Source organism: Bombina bombina, chromosome 2 (genome assembly GCF_027579735.1).
Source record: "Bombina bombina isolate aBomBom1 chromosome 2, aBomBom1.pri, whole genome shotgun sequence".
Classification (NCBI taxonomy): domain Eukaryota; kingdom Metazoa; phylum Chordata; class Amphibia; order Anura; family Bombinatoridae; genus Bombina; species Bombina bombina.
The window spans coordinates 720,524,842-720,543,709 of record NC_069500.1 but is presented as its reverse complement, the minus strand read 5'-3'; the positions used below and the strand labels follow the sequence as shown (position 1 = coordinate 720,543,709).

General features: G+C 41.6%; 1 protein-coding gene across 2 annotated transcripts in view; it reads right to left on the bottom strand.

The window, feature by feature from the left end:
* Window positions 1–1,429: 1,429 nt before the first annotated feature.
* The window catches only part of LOC128649455 (clathrin light chain A), a 125,584-nt gene continuing 108,145 nt past the window's right edge, over window positions 1,430–18,868 (bottom strand). For both annotated transcript variants that reach the window (XM_053702732.1, XM_053702733.1), the window contains one exon: window positions 1,430–1,929. In XM_053702732.1, coding sequence (XP_053558707.1) covers window positions 1,758–1,929 — 172 coding nt within the window. In that variant the 3' untranslated portion in view covers window positions 1,430–1,757. The remainder of the gene's footprint in view (window positions 1,930–18,868) is intronic.

The window sequence follows — 18,868 nt, the reverse complement described above, 5'->3', positions numbered from 1 at the left end:
CTCTTAACCATCTCCGTGGAGATGTTGCCTGTGCAACGGCAAAGAGAATGACTGGGGTGGGCGGAGCCTAGGAGGGACTATATGGCCAGCTTTGCTGGGACTCTTTGCCATTTCCTGTTGGGGAAGAGATATTCCCACAAGTAAGGATGACGCCGTGGACCGGACACACCAATGTTGGAGAAACTTTATTCAGCCATTACAGCAACATTTTGGAGCCGAAATGTACTAGTGCTAGTCTCAGTTGCACTTGGATTTTGGATATCCTTTAGCCACAGACAGGGGTGTAATCTGGCCTAGGCCAAGCTAGACCTGTGCCTAGGTCAGCAAGATTTAGGTGCAGCAAATATTGAGGAGTGGTTCTATGGCATGATACCTTCTCACTTTTGTGCTCTCAAAATAGATTAATTAATTTTAATTGCATAGCAATAATTTCTCTGCATTTTAAGTGGGGGTGTAGATATCCGTTAAATTTGTTGGGGTAGGTGTTTAGGGGGACAGTATATTCCTCAGTAAAAAAACAAAATATGCCACTGTGCACAGGTCAGATTGTGAGTCCCTTATTTTGATTTACATATGACTTAATCCTTAAAATCTGCCTCCAGAGTGTGACAACCACCCATTAAAACATTTCCCAGGTTCCCATGACAAAACAACATTTATAAAATAACATTGTTTTTTTTAACAATGTAATATATGCAAGTACACAAGTAATCTGTAAATTAATTATCTACCAATTTGATAATGTGGAACATAACAGTGACTTTCAGTAACTGTTGAAATAAAGCCGAAAAAAATAAAAAAGGAGTCATGGAGCATGGCAAAAGCTTATATTAAAATTAACAGTTGCTAAATCTTTGTTAAAAGTACATTAAACACTGAGTTAGGAATTAAAAATGTATATGTGTATATATATATATACATATATATACATACATATATATACATACATATATATATATACATACATATATATATATACATACATATATATATACTCTGTAATATACTTTCATTATTTATTTTGCCCCCTTTTCCTGCAATTACATTATGAAATTGTGAGCTTTTCCGTTCTTGATAGAAGTAAAGTGCAGAACACTGTTATATTCCACAGCACCATTGGCTGCAAACTCTAGTGACCTATTTATAACTGCCCCTAATTGGCCACAGTAGAGAAGGTAACCTAAGTTACAACATGACAGTTCCCATTGTTTTATAGACACTAAAATGTTACTTATTTTGACAATAAACAGCTAATGAAACAAAAACAAAAAAATACATCTACATGTTATTCTCAGACTAATCTTTTCTTTGAAAGCATCATTCTATCTAGCATTTATTTAGTGTTTAACATCCCTTTAAAGTTAATAATTCCCTCCAAACAATTTTGCACCTGTAAGTGAAACGGACATTAATACTTAAAAACAATGGCTTTACAGTAAACTCTTATTCTTTAAAGACCTTTAATATTACTATCACACTTTAGCACAAATCAAAAGACCAATGACAATTGGATATTAACACGAATGCACGCTTGTGAGAAGACTACGGTTGTAGTAGGTTCCCTCTCGAGTCTTGTTTAGAAGTACAAAAGAGGAACAGCAAATGGAATCAGAATGAGAATTACATACAATGATCAATGTCAAATACAATGGGAGGTTTGGTCCTGAAAGGGAAAAGTAAAACAAGTTTCTCAAACATAGCTTCTCTGAGTAAAGATTAAAATATTTGAAGTGTCGTGTTTCGGTTGTGCTTTTTCTTCAGTGAACCAGAGGAGCCTGCTTGAGTGAAATCAAGATGGAGCGCATACGGGACACATCTTTTGCTTGTTTGCTTGACTTGGGGTTAAAGTCACAAAGGCGTGCTACACGCTCCCATTCTGTACCTGGTGTCGTTTCTTCCACATCACTCACAAATGCCTCTTCAGCAGCCCTAAAACACAGTAAGCCTAGAATTAGAATCTTATATTTTAAAGTGGCTATACAATTTTAAAAATTACGTTTGTTTAAAAAATGTAATCCAAATCCAATGCTTTCATTGATATGTTAAAGGGACACGGTACCCAAATTTTTTCTTTCGTGATTCAGATAGAGCATGACATTTTAAGCAACTTTCTAATTTAGTAGACAAAAAGAAACAGAAAAAGAGTTGCACACTACTGGGTTAATAAATTGAATCACTTAAGAACAGGTGCTTCCTAGAAGAGTACATATGAAACAACATAGAAAAGAAAGTGGGACTTCCACAATAAGAAATTCCCAAAAGTCTAGGTAAATCCAGCACAACTGTAAACTTGAATAAATACACAAAAGCCTCTATGTCAAAAACGATATAAATATTTATTAAATTAAATTAACTGTATGCACAAAACACACATGCACATTCATACAGTGGATCACGCACAAAAAAGTGGTATAAAGTACTGGCCAAAAATTATTATCTGGTGCACCAGGGAAAATAGACAAAAGGTAGTCCATTTAAGAATGGCAAATATTTTTGCAAATATTTTGTAATCCAACAGGTGCAGCGTTAATGCAAAAAGAATGCAGTTATACAGTCCCCGGTATATAGAGACCAGTCACTTCAGACTTTAACCCCAAATGTTACTGTGTGAAGTAGTACGTTAAAGGCATAGCATAGGAGGAGCAGTGAACACTCGCGTCTTTATTCACAGGTGCTGTTTCCTCTTCAAGCAATAGTATTCAGTGCACAAATGCATATCACATATTCTACCTGTATTTATTCACGCGATCGCTCCTCCTAGCTGCTTCACTCTCAAAGCGTCCAAACCTCAGGGGTAAGTCAGGATGAGCAGGGAATCTGCTGTAAAAGGCAGTGTTCACTGCTCCTCCTATGCTATGCCTTTAACGTACTACTTCACACAGTAACATTTGGGGTTAAAGTCTGAAGTGACTGGTCTCTATACACCGGGGACTGTATAACTGCATTCTTTTTGCATTAACGCTGCACCTGTTGGATTACAAAATATTTGCAAAAATATTTGCAATTCTTAAATGGACTACCTTTTGTCTATTTTCCCTGGTGCACCAGATAATTTTTGGCCAGTACTTTATACCACTTTTTTGTGCGGGATCCACTGTATGAATGTGCATGTGTGTTTTGTGCATACAGTTAATTTAATTTAATAAATATTTATATCGTTTTTGACATATAGGCTTTTGTGTATTTATTCAAGTTTACAGTTGTGCTGGATTTACCTAGACTTTTAGGAATTTCTTATTGTGGAAGTCCCACTTTCTAAACTTTCTAATTTACTCCTATTATCAAATTTTCTTAATTCTCTTGGAATCTTTATTTGAAATGCAAGAAAGTTTAGATGCCGGCCCATTTTTGGTGATCAACCTGGGTTGTTCTTGTGATTGGTGGATAAACTCATCCACCAATAAAAAAGTGCTGTCCATAGTTCTGAATAAAAAAAAAGCTTAGATGTCTTCTTTTTAAAATAAAGATAGCAAGAGAACGAAGAAAAATTGATAAAAGGAATAAATTAGAAAGTGGCTTAAAATTGCATGCTCTATCTGAATCATGAAAGAAAAAAATTGGGTTCAGTGTCCCTTTAAGAAAATGTATTTTCTTTTTAAACTAACGTTTCTATAAAAATATTTTGACGTCCTAACAAAATGATGTAAAAATGTTTACTGGCAGAAAATAATTAAATGTATTTTTACTATTCTTCCAACATATAATTTAAAAAAAAAAAAAAAGTGATGCCTAGTAGGTTTATCCACATGTTTAATATCATTGTTTCTAAAGTTTGGGGAATAAAATGTATGCTTACTTGGTAAATTAATTTATTTCATGAGGGTTTGAGTCCACAAGATTACTACATGTGCCATTATAATACAGTCCACTAGGAGGCGGCAAACCGCCCCCTACATTTCAGAGTTTTAATCCCTCAGTCATACATATGTCCAAGTATAGGCAAGCAAACATTTTGTTTTGTTTTATAAGATGGTGAGAGTCCATGAGATCATTACTTGTAGTGTTTCAAACCTAAGCAGCGGAGTCCATAAGACTAATATAAAACAAGGGGGGATTAAACAGATGGCAGCCAACAGGCACAGCAACCCACAGACCTTTCCCGAATTGGAAAACAGAATTTATGCTTACCTGATAAATTACTTTCTCCAACGGTGTGTCCGGTCCACGGCGTCATCCATTACTTGTGGGAAATATTCTCCCCCACAGGGAAAGGCAAGGAGAGCACACAGCAAGAGCTGTCCATATAGCTCCCCCTCTGGCTCCGCCCCCCAGTAATTCGACCGACGGTTAGGAGAAAAAGGAGAAACTATAGGGTGCCGTGGTGACTGTAGTGTATAAAGAAAAAAAATTTCAACCTGATTAGGAAACCAGGGCGGGCCGTGGACCGGACACACCGTTGGAGAAAGTAATTTATCAGGTAAGCATAAATTCTGTTTTCTCCAACATTGGTGTGTCCGGTCCACGGCGTCATCCATTACTTGTGGGAACCAATACCAAAGCTTTAGGACTCGGATGAAGGGGGGGAGCAAATCAGGTTACCTAAATGGAAGGCACCACGGCTTGCAAAACCTTTCTCCCAAAAATAGCCTCCGAAGAAGCATAAGTATCAAATTTATAGAATTTGGCAAAAGTGTGCAGAGAGGACCAAGTCGCTGCCTTACATATCTGATCAACAGAAGCCTCGTTCTTGTAGGCCCAAGTGGAAGCCACAGCCCTAGTAGAGTGAGCTGTGATTCGGTCAGGAGGTTGCCGTCCGGCAGTCTCATAAGCCAATCGGATAATGCTTTTCAGCCAGAAAGAGAGAGAGGTAGCAGTAGCTTTTTGACCTCTCCTCTTACCAGAGTAAACGACAAACAAAGATGAGATTTGTCTAAAATCTTTTATTGCTTCTAAGTAGAACTTTAAATCACGAACAACATCTAAATTGTCTAATAAACGTTCCTTCTTTGAAACTGGATTCGGACACAGAGAAGGAACAACTATTTCCTGGTTAATATTCTTGTTGGAAACAACCTTTGGAAGAAAACCAGGCTTAGTACGCAAAACAACCTTATCTGAATGGAAAACCAGATAGGGTGGATTACATTGCAAAGCAGATAATTCAGAAACTCTTCTAGCAGAAGAAATAGCAACCAAAAACAGAACTTTCCAAGATAATAACTTAATATCTATGGAATGTAAAGGTTCAAACGGAACCCCTTGAAGAACTGAAAGAACTAAATTTAGACTCCAAGGAGGAGTCATGGGTTTGTAAACAGGCTTGATTCTATCCAAAGCCTGAACAAAAGCTTGTACATCTGGCACAGCTGCCAGTCGTTTGTGTAACAAGACAGATAAAGCAGAAATCTGTCCTTTTAGAGAACTAGCTGACAACCCTTTATCCAAACCTTCTTGGAGAAAGGAGAGAATCTTTGGAATTTTAATCTTACTCCAGGAGAATCCCTTGGATTCACACCAGCAGATATATTTTTTCCATATTTTATGGTAAATCTTTCTAGTCACAGGTTTTCTGGCTTGGACCAGAGTATCTATCACAGAATTCGAAAACCCACGCTTGGATAAAATCAAGCGTTCAATTTCCAAGCAGTCAGCTGCAGAGAAACTAGATTTGGATGTTCGAATGGACCTTGTACTAGAAGATCCTGTCTCAAAAGGTAGCTTCCATGGTGGAGCCGATGACATATTCACCAGGTCTGCATACCAAGTCCTGCGTGGCCACGCAGGAGCTATCAGAATCACCGAGGCCTTCTCCTGTTTGATCCTGGCTATGAGCCTGGGAAGGAGAGGAAACGGTGGAAACACATACGCTAGGTTGAACGACCAAGGCGCCACTAATGCATCCACTAGAGTCGCCTTGGGATCCCTGGATCTGGACCCGTAGCAAGGAATCTTGAAGTTCTGACGGGACGCCATTAGATCCATGTCTGGAATGCCCCATAATTGGGTTAACTGAGCAAAGACCTCCGGGTGGAGTTCCCACTCCCCCGGATGGAAAGTCTGACGACTCAAATAGTCCGCCTCCCAGTTGTCTACTCCTGGGATGTGAATAGCAGATAGATGGCAGGAGTGATTCTCTGCCCATTGGATAATCTTGGTTTCTTCCTTCATCGCTAGGGAACTCTTTGTTCCCCCCTGATGATTGATGAACGCAACAGTCGTTATGTTGTCCGACTGAAATCTTATGAACCTGGCTTCCGCTAGCTGAGGCCAAGCCAGGAGCGCATGGAATATTGCTCTTAGTTCCAAAATGTTTATCGGGAGAAGCGACTCTTCCCGAGACCATAGGCCCTGAGCTTTCAGGGAGTCCCAGAACGCGCCCAACCCCAAGAGGCTGGCGTCGGTCGTGACGATGACCCACTCTGGTCTGCGGAAACTCATTCCCTGAGACAGGTGATCCTGGGTCAACCACCAGAGAAGTGAGTCCCTGGTTACCTGGTCTACTTGAATTTGGGGAGACAAGTCTGTATAGTCCCCATTCCACTGATTGAGCATGCACAGCTGTAATGGTCTTAGATGAATTCGAGCAAAAGGAACCACGTCCATTGCTGCGACCATTAGTCCTATTACTTCCATGCACTGAGCTATGGAGGGTTGAGGAATAGAATGAAGAACTCGACAAACGTTTAGAAGCTTTAGCTTTCTGACTTCTGTCAGGAAGATCTTCATTTCCACAGAATCTATTATTGTTCCCAGAAAAGGAACCCTTGTGGACGGTGACAGTGAACTCTTTTCTATGTTCACCTTCCACCCGTGAGATCTGAGAAAAGCCAACACAATGTCTGTGTGAGCCCTTGCTTTGGAAAGAGACGACGCTTGGATTAGGATGTCGTCTAGATAAGGTGCTACAGCGATACCCCTCGGCCTTAGGACCGCTAGAAGGGACCCTAGCACCTTTGTGAAAATTCTGGGAGCGGTGGCTAAACCGAATGGAAGAGCCACGAACTGGTAATGTTTGTCCAGAAAGGCGAACCTCAGGAACTGATGAGTTTTGTGGATTGGAATATGCAGATACGCATCCTTTAGATCCACGGTAGTCAAATTTGACCAGGCTGGATTGTCGGCAAGATTGTCCGAATGGTTTCCATTTTGAAGGATGGAACACTGAGGAACTTGTTTAATATCTTTAAATCCAGAATTGGCCTGAAAGTTCCCTCTTTTTTGGGAACCACAAACAGGTTTGAGTAAAAACCTAGACCTTGTTCCCCGGAGGGGACTGGGTTTATCACTCCCATCTTTGATAGGTCTCTTACACAATGTAAGAATGCCTGTTTCTTTATCTGGTCTGAAGATAAGCGAGACAGGTGGAACCTTCCCATTGGAGGAAGTCCCTTGAACTCTAGCAGGTATCCCTTGGAGACTATCTCTAGTGCCCAGGGATCCGGAACATCTCTTGCCCAAGCCTGAGCGAAGAGAGATAGTCTGCCCCTACCAGATCCGGTCCCGGATCGGGGCAACCCCTTCATGCTGTCTTGGTAGCAGCAGCAGGTTTCTTGGTCTGTTTACCCTTGTTCCAGCCTTGCATGGGCTTCCAAGCGGGTTTGGGCTGGGCCGCGTTACCTTCTTGTCTAGCGGCAGTGGAGTTATTAGCCGGTCCGTTCCTGAAATTGCGAAAGGAACGAAAATTAGACTTGTTGTTAGCCTTAAAAGGCCTATCCTGTGGGAGGGCATGGCCCTTACCCCCAGTGATGTCTGAAATAATTTCCTTCAATTCCGGCCCAAAAAGGGTCTTACCCTTGAAAGGAATATTAAGTAACTTAGTCTTGGACGACACATCTGCCGACCAGGATTTCAGCCAAAGCGCCCTCCGCGCTACTATAGCAAAACCTGAGTTTTTCGTCGCCAATTTCGTTATTTGAAAGGCGGCATCCAATATAAAGGAATTAGCTAATTTTAATGAGGGAATTCTGTCCATGACTTCTTCATAGGAAGTCTCTTTCTGGAGCGACCTTTCTAGTTCCTTGAACCAAAAGGATGCCACTGACGTGACAGTAATAACACACGTAGCTGGTTGAAGGATGAACCCTTGCTGAACAAAAATCTTTTTAAGCAATCCTTCCAATTTTTTATCCATAGGATCTTTGAAAGCGCAGTTGTCCTCTATAGGAATAGTGGTGCGCTTCGCTAGTGTTGAAACAGCTCCCTCAACCTTCGGGACAGTCTGCCATGCGTCCCTTCTAGGGTCTACTATGGGAAACATTTTCTTAAATATAGGAGGTGGGGCAAAGGGTACACCTGGCTTCTCCCACTCCTTTTCCACTATGTTCGCTACCCTTTTGGGTATTGGAAAAGCGTTGTCGTGCACTGGGACCTCTAAAAATTTGTCCAATTTGCACAACTTCTCTGGTACTACCATAGAATCACAGTCATCCAGAGTAGCTAATACCTCCTTTAGCAAAGCGCGGAGATGTTCTAGCTTAAACTTAAATGCTACTATATCAGGTTCTGCCTGTTGAGAAATTTTTCCTGAGTCTGAAATTTCACCCTCAGACAGCCCTTCCCTCGCAGCCAATTCCGATTGATGTGAGGGTAAAATAGATAAAGCATCGTCAGCGTCTGATTGTTCATCCCTTTTATCTGTATTTAAAGCTGAACAATCACGCTTTCTCTGAAATGCTGGCAGTTTGGATAAAAGATTTGCTATAGAATTATCCACTACTGCTGTTAACTGTTGCATAGAAATAAGCACTGGCGCGCTAGGTGTCGCCTGCGCGGGCAAAGCTGGTGTAGACACAGAAGGAGAGGATGTAGAACTATCCCCACTACCTTCATTAGATAAATCATCTTGGGCAACATTATGAAATGTAACAGAGCTGTCCTCATTTTGTTTGGACGCTATGGCACAATTATCACAAACACTTGAAGGGGGAATCACATTTGTCTCTACACACACAGAACATAGGTTATCTGATGGCACAGACATGTTAAACAGATTTAGGCAGGCAAACAATGCAATAAAAACGATTTTAAACAAAAACGTTACTGTCTCTTTAAATAATAAAATGACACACTTTATTTCTGAATGTTCAAAAAACTATGAAGGCAATATCCGATTTTTCTGAAATTTGGACCCCAGTGTCTTAATGCTTAGAAAGTATTGCACAGCAAATATGGAGCAAATACCGGAGCTAATTGTTGGATTTAACCGTTTTTATACACCACAATCCCTGCTTACAGCATTGCTGCAGCTTTTACCTTTCTTAGGGGTCAATCATCCACAGAAATAAGCCTTCTGGAGTCACTTTCTGAGCCACAGGACCCTCTCACATGGAACTGCATGCACTGCCTTGAAATTAACTGAAGTGCCAAAATGAGGCCTCCTCCCTCAGTACACTAGAGTGAAGGGGCCTTCCTGACTAGATTTAGGTGTCTAAAGCAAGCCAGATCAATAAAAAACGTCCCCAAGTGTATATGAGCTTATAAAACATTTCAATTGCCATCATATTGTAATAAAAAACAATCGATTTGGCCCCTGACAGTGTCTACCAGCATAAAAATCAAAAAGGGGAAGCCTGTTATCTTTTTTGCTGAGGTGAAAGAAAAATGGCTTACCGTTTTCCCTGAGGGGAAAAATGACTGTCATCTAGCATTAGCCTGTGTTGTTAGAAGGAGACTAGTCATACCTGAAGCAGATGAGTCTGCAAGCTGTTACCCCCAACTGAAGTTCTCTGGTTTCAACAGTCCTGCGTGGTAACAGAAATGGATTTTAGTTACTTGTGCTAAAATCATAGCCCTCTTAAACAGAAATCTTCATCACTTTTCTGTTGTAGAGTAAATAGTACAAGCCAGCACTATTTTAAAATAACAAACTCTTGATAGAAGAATAAAAAACTACAACTAACACCACAAACTCCTCACCATCCCCGTGGAGATGCTACTTGTTCAGAGCGGCAAGGAGAATGACTGGGGGGCGGAGCCAGAGGGGGAGCTATATGGACAGCTCTTGCTGTGTGCTCTCCTTGCCATTCCCTGTGGGGGAGAATATTTCCCACAAGTAATGGATGACGCCGTGGACCGGACACACCAATGTTGGAGAAATTAGAATTGCATTTGGTTTTCACAGAAGGTCTGAATTAAGAAGAAACTGTCCCATTGGAAGGAGCAGTAACCAGTTTAAGACTTTTCCACAACTCAGTATAAGAAAAAAACAACAGCCAAGACCCTTTAGTGACCCTTGTGAAGTGCAGAAAATGGACAAACAAGGCAGACAAAGCCCAAAAATATAGAAGCAGACAAGAGTTTGAGAAGTCGTTCCTTAGCTTTTAGGAACCGGCAGAAGGAAGGACCAGTTTTCATTATCAATAGTATCCTTAGAAAGCATGCTTGGGTAAAGGAAACACGTGCAGGAACCTGCAAGACAAAGCAGAAGCTTAGACACCTTCCTAGCTGACAAAGGCTAAAAGGAAGAGGACCTTCCAAGTTAAAACCCATGCATGGGTTCAAATGGATAGGTTTGTACACCTGCAAAACCCAGGCTATGGGCAAAATGTATCATCATTGCAGGAGAACAGGTTTGCAAGTAGAGTAAACTTTGTCCACCTGCAATCACCCCTTGCGATGTTGCACTGCATGGCAAATTTCACATTGCACAAGAGGTTTATTGTGCAATGTCACCCTCTGCAACCAACTGCACAAGAGCAAAACATGCCAAATCACACCTAATGAGTCTCAGGGTGATTGATCTCACCAGTCTCAGGGTGATTGATCTCGCCACCTCTGTGTTGGCGGAGAGGCAAGAGAAGCAGTTTCTGTTTCGTAAACATGTGCCTGCAGGCTCACTCTTGTGAGCCTGCTCTGCCTAGGCTAAAAAATGGATGCAGTTTCATAAATTTACACCTCAGACTTCAGTAGAAGTAACTGGTTGACTTTATAAACAGACTTCATTTTAATGTAGAATATCATCAGGAGGTTTAGTTCACTTCCTGAAATATAGAACATATTCTGTTCTATCTGTCCTGTAACCACCAAATTAAGGACTCTGATGAGTAACTGGACAATAACAGGCTAAATTATTATTAGAAACTATGAGAAAGTCTGACCATCAGGAATCTATACAACGTCCTGTCATATCGAATAGACAGGAGTAGAAAGTGTCCAGTAGGAAAAACTAGCATACAAGTCTTTCTCCAAAACCATGCTGAAGAAAATCAAGAACTTACGAAATCCTGCAATATCCTCTCTCATTATCAAATACAAAAGGTTTCTCAAACTTATGAAAAAAGGGATAGTCTACTCCAGAATTTTTATTGTTTAAAAAGATAGATAATCCCTTTATTACCCATTCCCCAGTTTTGCATAATCAACATATATTAATATATTTTTTACCTCTGTGATTACCTTGTATCTAAGCCTCTGCAGACTGCGCCCTTATTTCAGTTTTTTTGACAGTCTTGCATTTTATCCAATCAGTGCCCTTTTATAAGTAACTACATGGGCGAGAGCGCAATGTTATCTATAGGGCACAGGTGAACTAACACCCTCTAGCTGTGAAAAACTGTCAAATGCATTCAGATGAGAAGCGATCTTCAAGGGTTTAGAAATGAGCAAATGAGTCTACTACTTAGGTTTAGTTTCAAATAAAAACAGAATTTATGTTTACCTGATAAATTTCTTTCTCCTACGGTGTATCCGGTCCACGGCTTCATCCTTACTTGTGGGATATTCTCAATCCCTACAGGAAGTGGCAAAGAGAGCACACAGCAAAGCTGTCCATATAGCTCCCCTCAGGCTCCGCCCCCCAGTCATTCGACCGACGGTTAAGAGAAAAAGGAGAACCATAGGGTGCAGTGGTGACTGTAGTTTACAAAAATGAATTTAAAACTGACCAAAATGCCAGGGTGGGCCGTGGACCGGATACACAGTAGGAGAAAGAAATTTATCAGGTAAACATAAAACAGAATTTATGTTTACCTGATAAATTACTTTCTCCAACGGTGTGTCCGGTCCACGGCGTCATCCTTACTTGTGGGATATTCTCTTCCCCAACAGGAAATGGCAAAGAGCCCAGCAAAGCTGGTCACATGATCCCTCCTAGGCTCCGCCTTCCCCAGTCATTCGACCGACATAAAGGAGGAATATTTGCATAGGAGAAATCATATGATACCGTGGTGACTGTAGTTAAAGAAAATAAATCATCAGACCTGATTAAAAAACCAGGGCGGGCCGTGGACCGGACACACCGTTGGAGAAAGTAATTTATCAGGTAAACATAAATTCTGTTTTCTCCAACATAGGTGTGTCCGGTCCACGGCGTCATCCTTACTTGTGGGAACCAATACCAAAGCTTTAGGACACGGATGATGGGAGGGAGCAAATCAGGTCACCTAGATGGAAGGCACCACGGTTTGCAAAACCTTTCTCCCAAAAATAGCCTCAGAAGAAGCAAAAGTATCAAATTTGTAAAATTTGGTAAAAGTGTGCAGTGAAGACCAAGTCGCTGCCTTACATATCTGATCAACAGAAGCCTCGTTCTTAAAGGCCCATGTGGAAGCCACGGCCCTAGTGGAATGAGCTGTGATTCTTTCAGGAGGCTGCCGTCCGGCAGTCTCATAAGCCAATCTGATGATGCTTTTAAGCCAAAAAGATAGAGAGGTAGAAGTAGCTTTTTGACCTCTCCTTTTACCAGAATAAACAACAAACAAGGAAGATGTTTGTCTGAAATCCTTTGTAGCATCTAAATAGAATTTTAGAGCACGGACAACGTCCAAATTGTGTAACAAACGTTCCTTCTATGAAACTGGATTCGGACACAAAGAAGGTACAACTATCTCCTGGTTAATATTTTTGTTGGAAACAACCTTCGGAAGAAAACCAGGCTCAGTACGTAAAAACCACCTTATCTGCATGGACCAGATAGGGCGGAGAACACTGCAGAGCAGATAACTCAGAAACTCTTCTAGCGGAAGAAATTGCAACCTAAAACAAAACTTTCCAAGATAATAACTTAATATCTATGGAATGTAAGGGTTCAAACGGAACCCCTTGAAGAACTGAAAGAACTAGATTAAGACTCCAGGGAAGAGTCAAAGGTCTGTAAACAGGCTTGATTCTAACCAGAGCCTGAACAAACGCTTAAACGTCTGGCACAGCTGCCAGCCTTTTGTGAAGTAAAACAGATAAAGCAGAGATCTGTCCCTTCAGAGAACTCGCAGAAAATCCTTTCTCCAAACCTTCTTGTAGAAAGGAAAGAATCTTAGGAATTTTTATCTTGTTCCATGGGAATCCTTTAGATTCACACCAACAGATATATTTTTTCCATATATTATGGTAAATTTTTCTAGTTACAGGCTTTCTAGCCTGAATAAGAGTATCTATTACAGAATCTGAAAACCCACGCTTTGATAAAATCAAGCGTTCAAACTCCAAGCAATCAGTTGGAGGAAAACCAGATTCGGATGTTCGAATGGACCCTGAATAAGAAGGTCCTGTCTCAAAGGTAGCTTCCATGGTGGAGCCGATGACACATTCACCAGGTCTGCATACCAAGTCCTGCGTGGCCACACAGGAACTATCAAGGTCACCGAAGCCCTCTCCAGATTGATCCTGGCTACCAGCCTGGGAATGAGAGGAAACGGTGGGAATACATAAGCTAGGTTGAAGATCCAAGGTGCTACTATTGTATCCAATAGAGTCGCCTTGGGATCCCTGGATTTGGACCCGTAACAAGGGACCATGAAGTTCTGACGAGAGGCCATCAGAACCAAGTCTGGAATGCCCCATAATTGAGTTATTTGGGCAAAGATTTCCAGATGGAGTTCCCACTCCCCCGGATGCTCCTCCATCGCCAGGGAACTCCTTGTTACCCCCTGATGGTTGATATATGTAACAGTCGTCATGATGACTGATTGAAACCTTATGAATTTGGCTTTTGCTAGTCGAGGCCAAGCCTTGAGAGCATTGAATATCGCTCTCAGTTCCATTATGTTTATCGGGAGAAGAGAGTCTTCCCGAAACCATAGACCCTGAGTTTTCAGGGGTTCCCAGACCGCGCCCCAGCCCACCAGACTGGCGTCGGTCGTGACAATGACCTATTCTGGTCTGCGGAAGCTCATTCCCTGTGACAGGTTGTCCAGGGTCAGCCACCAACGGAGTGAATCTCTGGTTATTTGATCTACTTGTATCGTCGGAGACAAGTCTGTATAATCCCCATTCCACTGTCTGAGCATGCCCAGGTGCAATGGTCTTAGATGAATTTGTGCAAAAGGAACTATGTCCATTGCCGCAACCATCAACCCTATTACTTCCATGGACTGCGCTATGGAAGGAAGAAGAACAGAATGAAGTACCTGACAAGAGCTTAGAAGTTTTGATTTTCTGGCCTCTGTCAGAAAAACCTTCATTTCTAAGGAAACTATTATTGTTCCCAAGAAGGGAACTCTTGTTGACGGGGACAGAGAACTTTTTTCTATGTTCACTTTCCACCTGTGAGATCTGAGAAAGGCTAGGACAATGTCCGTATGAGCCCTTGCTTTTGACAGAGACGACACGTGAATCAGGATGTCGTCCAAGTAAGGTACTACTGCAATGCCCCTTGGTCTTAGCACCGCTAGAAGGGACCCTAGTACCCTTGTGAAAATCCTTGGAGCAGTGGCAAATCCGAATGGAAGTGCCACAGGTAATGCTTGTCCAGAAAGGCGAACCTTAGGAACCGAAAATGTTCCTTGTGGATAGGAATACGTAGGTACGCATCCTTTAAGTCCACCGTGGTCATGAATTGACCTTCCTGGATGGTAGGAAGGATCGTTCGAATGGTGTCCATTTTGAATGATGAAACCCTTAGAAACTTGTTTAGAATCTTGAGATCTAAAATAGGTCTGAATGTTCCCTCTTTTTTGGGAATTATGAACAGGTTGGAGTAAAAACCCATCCCTTGTTCTCCTAATGGAACAGGATGAATCACTCCCATGCTTAACAGGTCTTCTACACAGTGTAAGAATGCCTGTTCGAAGATAATTGAGACCCGTGGAACCTTCCCCTTGGGGGTAGTTCCCTGAATTCCAGGAGATAACCTTGAGAAACTATTTCTAGCGCCCAAGGATCCTGAACATCTCTTGCCCCAGCCTGAGCAAAGAGAGAAAGTCTGCCCCCCACCAGATCCTTCCCAGATCGGGGGCCAACACTTCATGCTGTTTTGGTAGCAGTGGCAGGTGACTTGGCCTGCTTACCCTTGTTCCAGCCTTGCATCGGCCTCCAGGCTGGCTTGGTTTGAGAAGTATTACCCTCTTGCTTAGAGGGTGTAGAATTTGAGGCTGGTCCGTTTCTGCGAAAGGGACGAAAATTTGGCTTCTTTTTAGCCTTAAAAGACCTATCCAGAGGAAGGGCGTGGCCCTTTCCCCCAGAGATGTCTGAAATAAGCTCTTTCAAGTCAGGGCCAAACAGTGTTTTACCCTTGAAAGGGATGTTAAGCAAAAGCGCTCTGCGCGCCACGATAGCAAACCCTGAATTATTCGCCGCTAATCTAGCTAATTGCAAAGCGGCATCTAAAATAAAAAAGAGTTAGCCAATTTAAGAGCTTGAACTCTGTCCAAAACCTCCTCGTACGAAGATTCTTTATTGAGCGACTTTTCTAGTTCTTCGAACCAGAAACACGCAGCTGTAGTGACAGGAACAATGCATGAAATTGGTTGTAGAAGGTAACCTTGCTGAACAAACATCTTTTTAAGCAAACCCTCTAACCTTTAATCCATAGGATCTTGAAAGCACAACTATCTTCTATAGGAATAGAAGTGCGTTTGTTTAGAGTAGAAACCGCCCCCTCGACCTTGGGGACTGTATGCTATAAGTCCTTTCTGGGGTCGACTATAGGAACTAATTTCTTAAATATAGGGGGAGGACAAAAGGTATGCCGGGCCTTTCCCACTCCTTATTTACTATGTCCGCCACCCACTTGGGTATAGGAAAAACATCGGGGGGCACCGGAACCTCTAGGAACTTGTCCATCTTACCTAATTTCTCTGGAATGACCAAATTGTCACAATCATCCAGAGTAGATAATACCTCCTTAAGTAGTGCGTGGAGATGTTGAAATTTAAATTTAAAAGTTACAATATCAGGTTCTGCTTGTTGAGAAATTTTCCCTGAATCTGAAATTTCTCCCTCAGACAAAACCTCCCTCCTGGCCCCTTCAGATAGGTGTGAGGGTATGTCAGAACAGATATCATCAGCGTCCTCTTGCTCTTCAGTGTTTAAAACAGAGCAATCACGCTTTCTCTGATAAGTAGGCATTTTGGAAAAAAATGCATGCAATAGAATTATCCATTACAGCCATTAATTGTTGTATGGTAATAAGTATTGGCGCACTAGATGTACTAGGGGCCTCTTGTGTGGGCAAAACTGGTGTAGACACAGAAGGGGATGATGCAGTACCATGCTTACTCCCCTCATTAGAGGAATCATCTTGGGCAATATCATATCTATGGCATTATTATCCCTACTTTGTTTGGACATTATGACACAAATATATCACATATATTTAAATGGGGAGACATTGGCTTTCATACATATAGAACATCGTTATCTGATGGTTCAGACATGTTAAACAGGCTTAAACTTGTCAACAAAGCACAAAAAACGTTTAACAATAAAACCGTTACTGTCCCTTTAAATTTCAAACTGAACACACTTTATTACTGAATATGTGAAAAAGTATGAAGGGATTGTTCAAATTTCACCAAAATTTCACCACAGTAACTTAAAGCCTTAAAAGTATTGCACACCAAATTTGAAAGCTTTAACCCTTAAAATAACGGAACCGGAGCCGTTTTTACATTTAACCCCTATACAGTCCCAGGTATCTGCTTTGCTGAGACCCAACCAAGCTCAGAGGGGAATACGATACCAAATGATGCCTTCTATAAGCTTTTTCAGTGGTTCTTAGCTCCTCACACATGCATCTGCATGCCATGCTTTCCAAAAACAACTGCGCATTAGAGGCGCGAAAATGAGGCTCTGTCTATGACTAGAAAAGGCCCCCAGTGAAAAAGGTGTCCAATACAGTGCCTGCCGTTTTTATTAAAACAATCCCCAAGATTTAACAACTATTAAAAGTAATAATCTGCCAAATATACTTAGTAAAGTAATCGTTTTAGCCCAGAAAAATGTCTACCAGTTTTTTAAGCCCTAATGAAGCCCTTTATTCTTTTACTTAAACTAAGAAAATGGCTTACCGGTTCCCATAGGGAAAATGACAGCTTCCAGCATTACCGAGTCTTGTTAGAAATGTGTCATACCTCAAGCAGCAAAAGTCTGCTCACTGTTTCCCCCAACTGAAGTTAATTCCTCTCAACAGTCCTGTGTGGAAACAGCCATCGATTTTAGTAACGGTTGCTAAAATCATTTTCCTCTTACAAACAGAAATCTTCATCTCTTTCCTGTTTCAGAGTAAATAGTACATACCAGCACTATTTTAAAATAACAAACTCTTGATTGAAGAATAAAAACTACATTTAAACACCAAAAAAACTCTAAGCCATCTCCGTGGAGATGTTGCCTGTACAACGGCAAAGAGAATGACTGGGGAAGGCGGAGCCTAGGAGGGATCATGTGACCAGCTTTGCTGGGCTCTTTGCCATTTCCTGTTGGGGAAGAGAATATCCCACAAGTAAGGATGACGCCGTGGACCGGACACACCTATGTTGGAGAAATTCTGTTTTCTCCTACATTGGTGTATCCGGTCCACGGCTTCATCCTTACTTGTGGGAACCAATACCAAAGCTTTAGTACACGGATGAAGGGAGGGAACAAGTCAGGTAACCTAAACGGAAGGCACCACTGCTTGCAAAACCTCTCTCCCAAAAATAGCCTCCGAAGAAGCAAAAAGTATCGAATTTGTAAAATTTGGTAAATGTATGCAGTGAGGACCAAGTCGCTGCCTTACAGATCTGTTCAACAGAAGCCTCATTCTTGAAAGCCCATGTGGAAGCCACAGCTCTAGTAGAGTGAGCTGTAATTCGTTCAGGAGGCTGCCTTCCAGCAGTCTCATAAGTCAATCGGATGATGCTTTTCAGCCAGAAAGACAGAGGTCGCAGTCTCCTTTTGACCTCTCCTCTTGCCAGAATAGACGACAAACAAGGACGATGTTTGTCTGAAGTCTTTAGTTGCTTTTAGATAAAACTTCAAAGCACGAACCACATCAAGGTTGCGTAACAGACGTTCCTTGTTAGAAACTGGATTAGGACACAGAGAAGGAACAACTATTTCCTGGTTAATATTCTTATTGGAAACCACTTTTTGAAGAAAACCAGGTTTGGTACGTAAAACGACCTTATCTGTATGGAACACCAGATAAGGTGAATTACACTGCAAAGAAGACAATTCAGAAACTCTTCTAGCAGAAGAAATAGCTACCAAAAACAAAACTTTCCAAGATAGTAACTTGATATCTATGGAATGTAGAGGTTCAATTGGAACCCCTTGAAGAACTGAAAGAACTAAATTTAGACTCCATGGAGGAGCCACAGGTCTATAGACAGGCTTGATTCTGACTAAAGCCTGTACAAACGCCTGAACATCTGGCATTGCTGCCAGACGCTTGTGTAACAAAACAGACAGAGCAGATATCTGTCCTTTTAAGGAACTAGCTGACAAACCTTTCTCCAATCCTTCTTGGAGAAAGGATAGTAACCTTGGAATCCTAATCTTACTCCATGAGTAACCCTTGGATTCGCACCAGCAAAGATATTTCCGCCATATTTTATGGTAAATTTTTCTGGTGACAGGCTTTCTAGCCTGGATCAGAGTGTCTATAACTGATTCCGAAAACTCACGCTTAGCTAGAATCAAGCGTTCAATCTCCAAGCAGTCAGTTGCAGAGAAACTAGGTTTGGATGTTTGAATGGACTTTGGATTAGAAGGTCCTGCCTCAAAGGTAGAT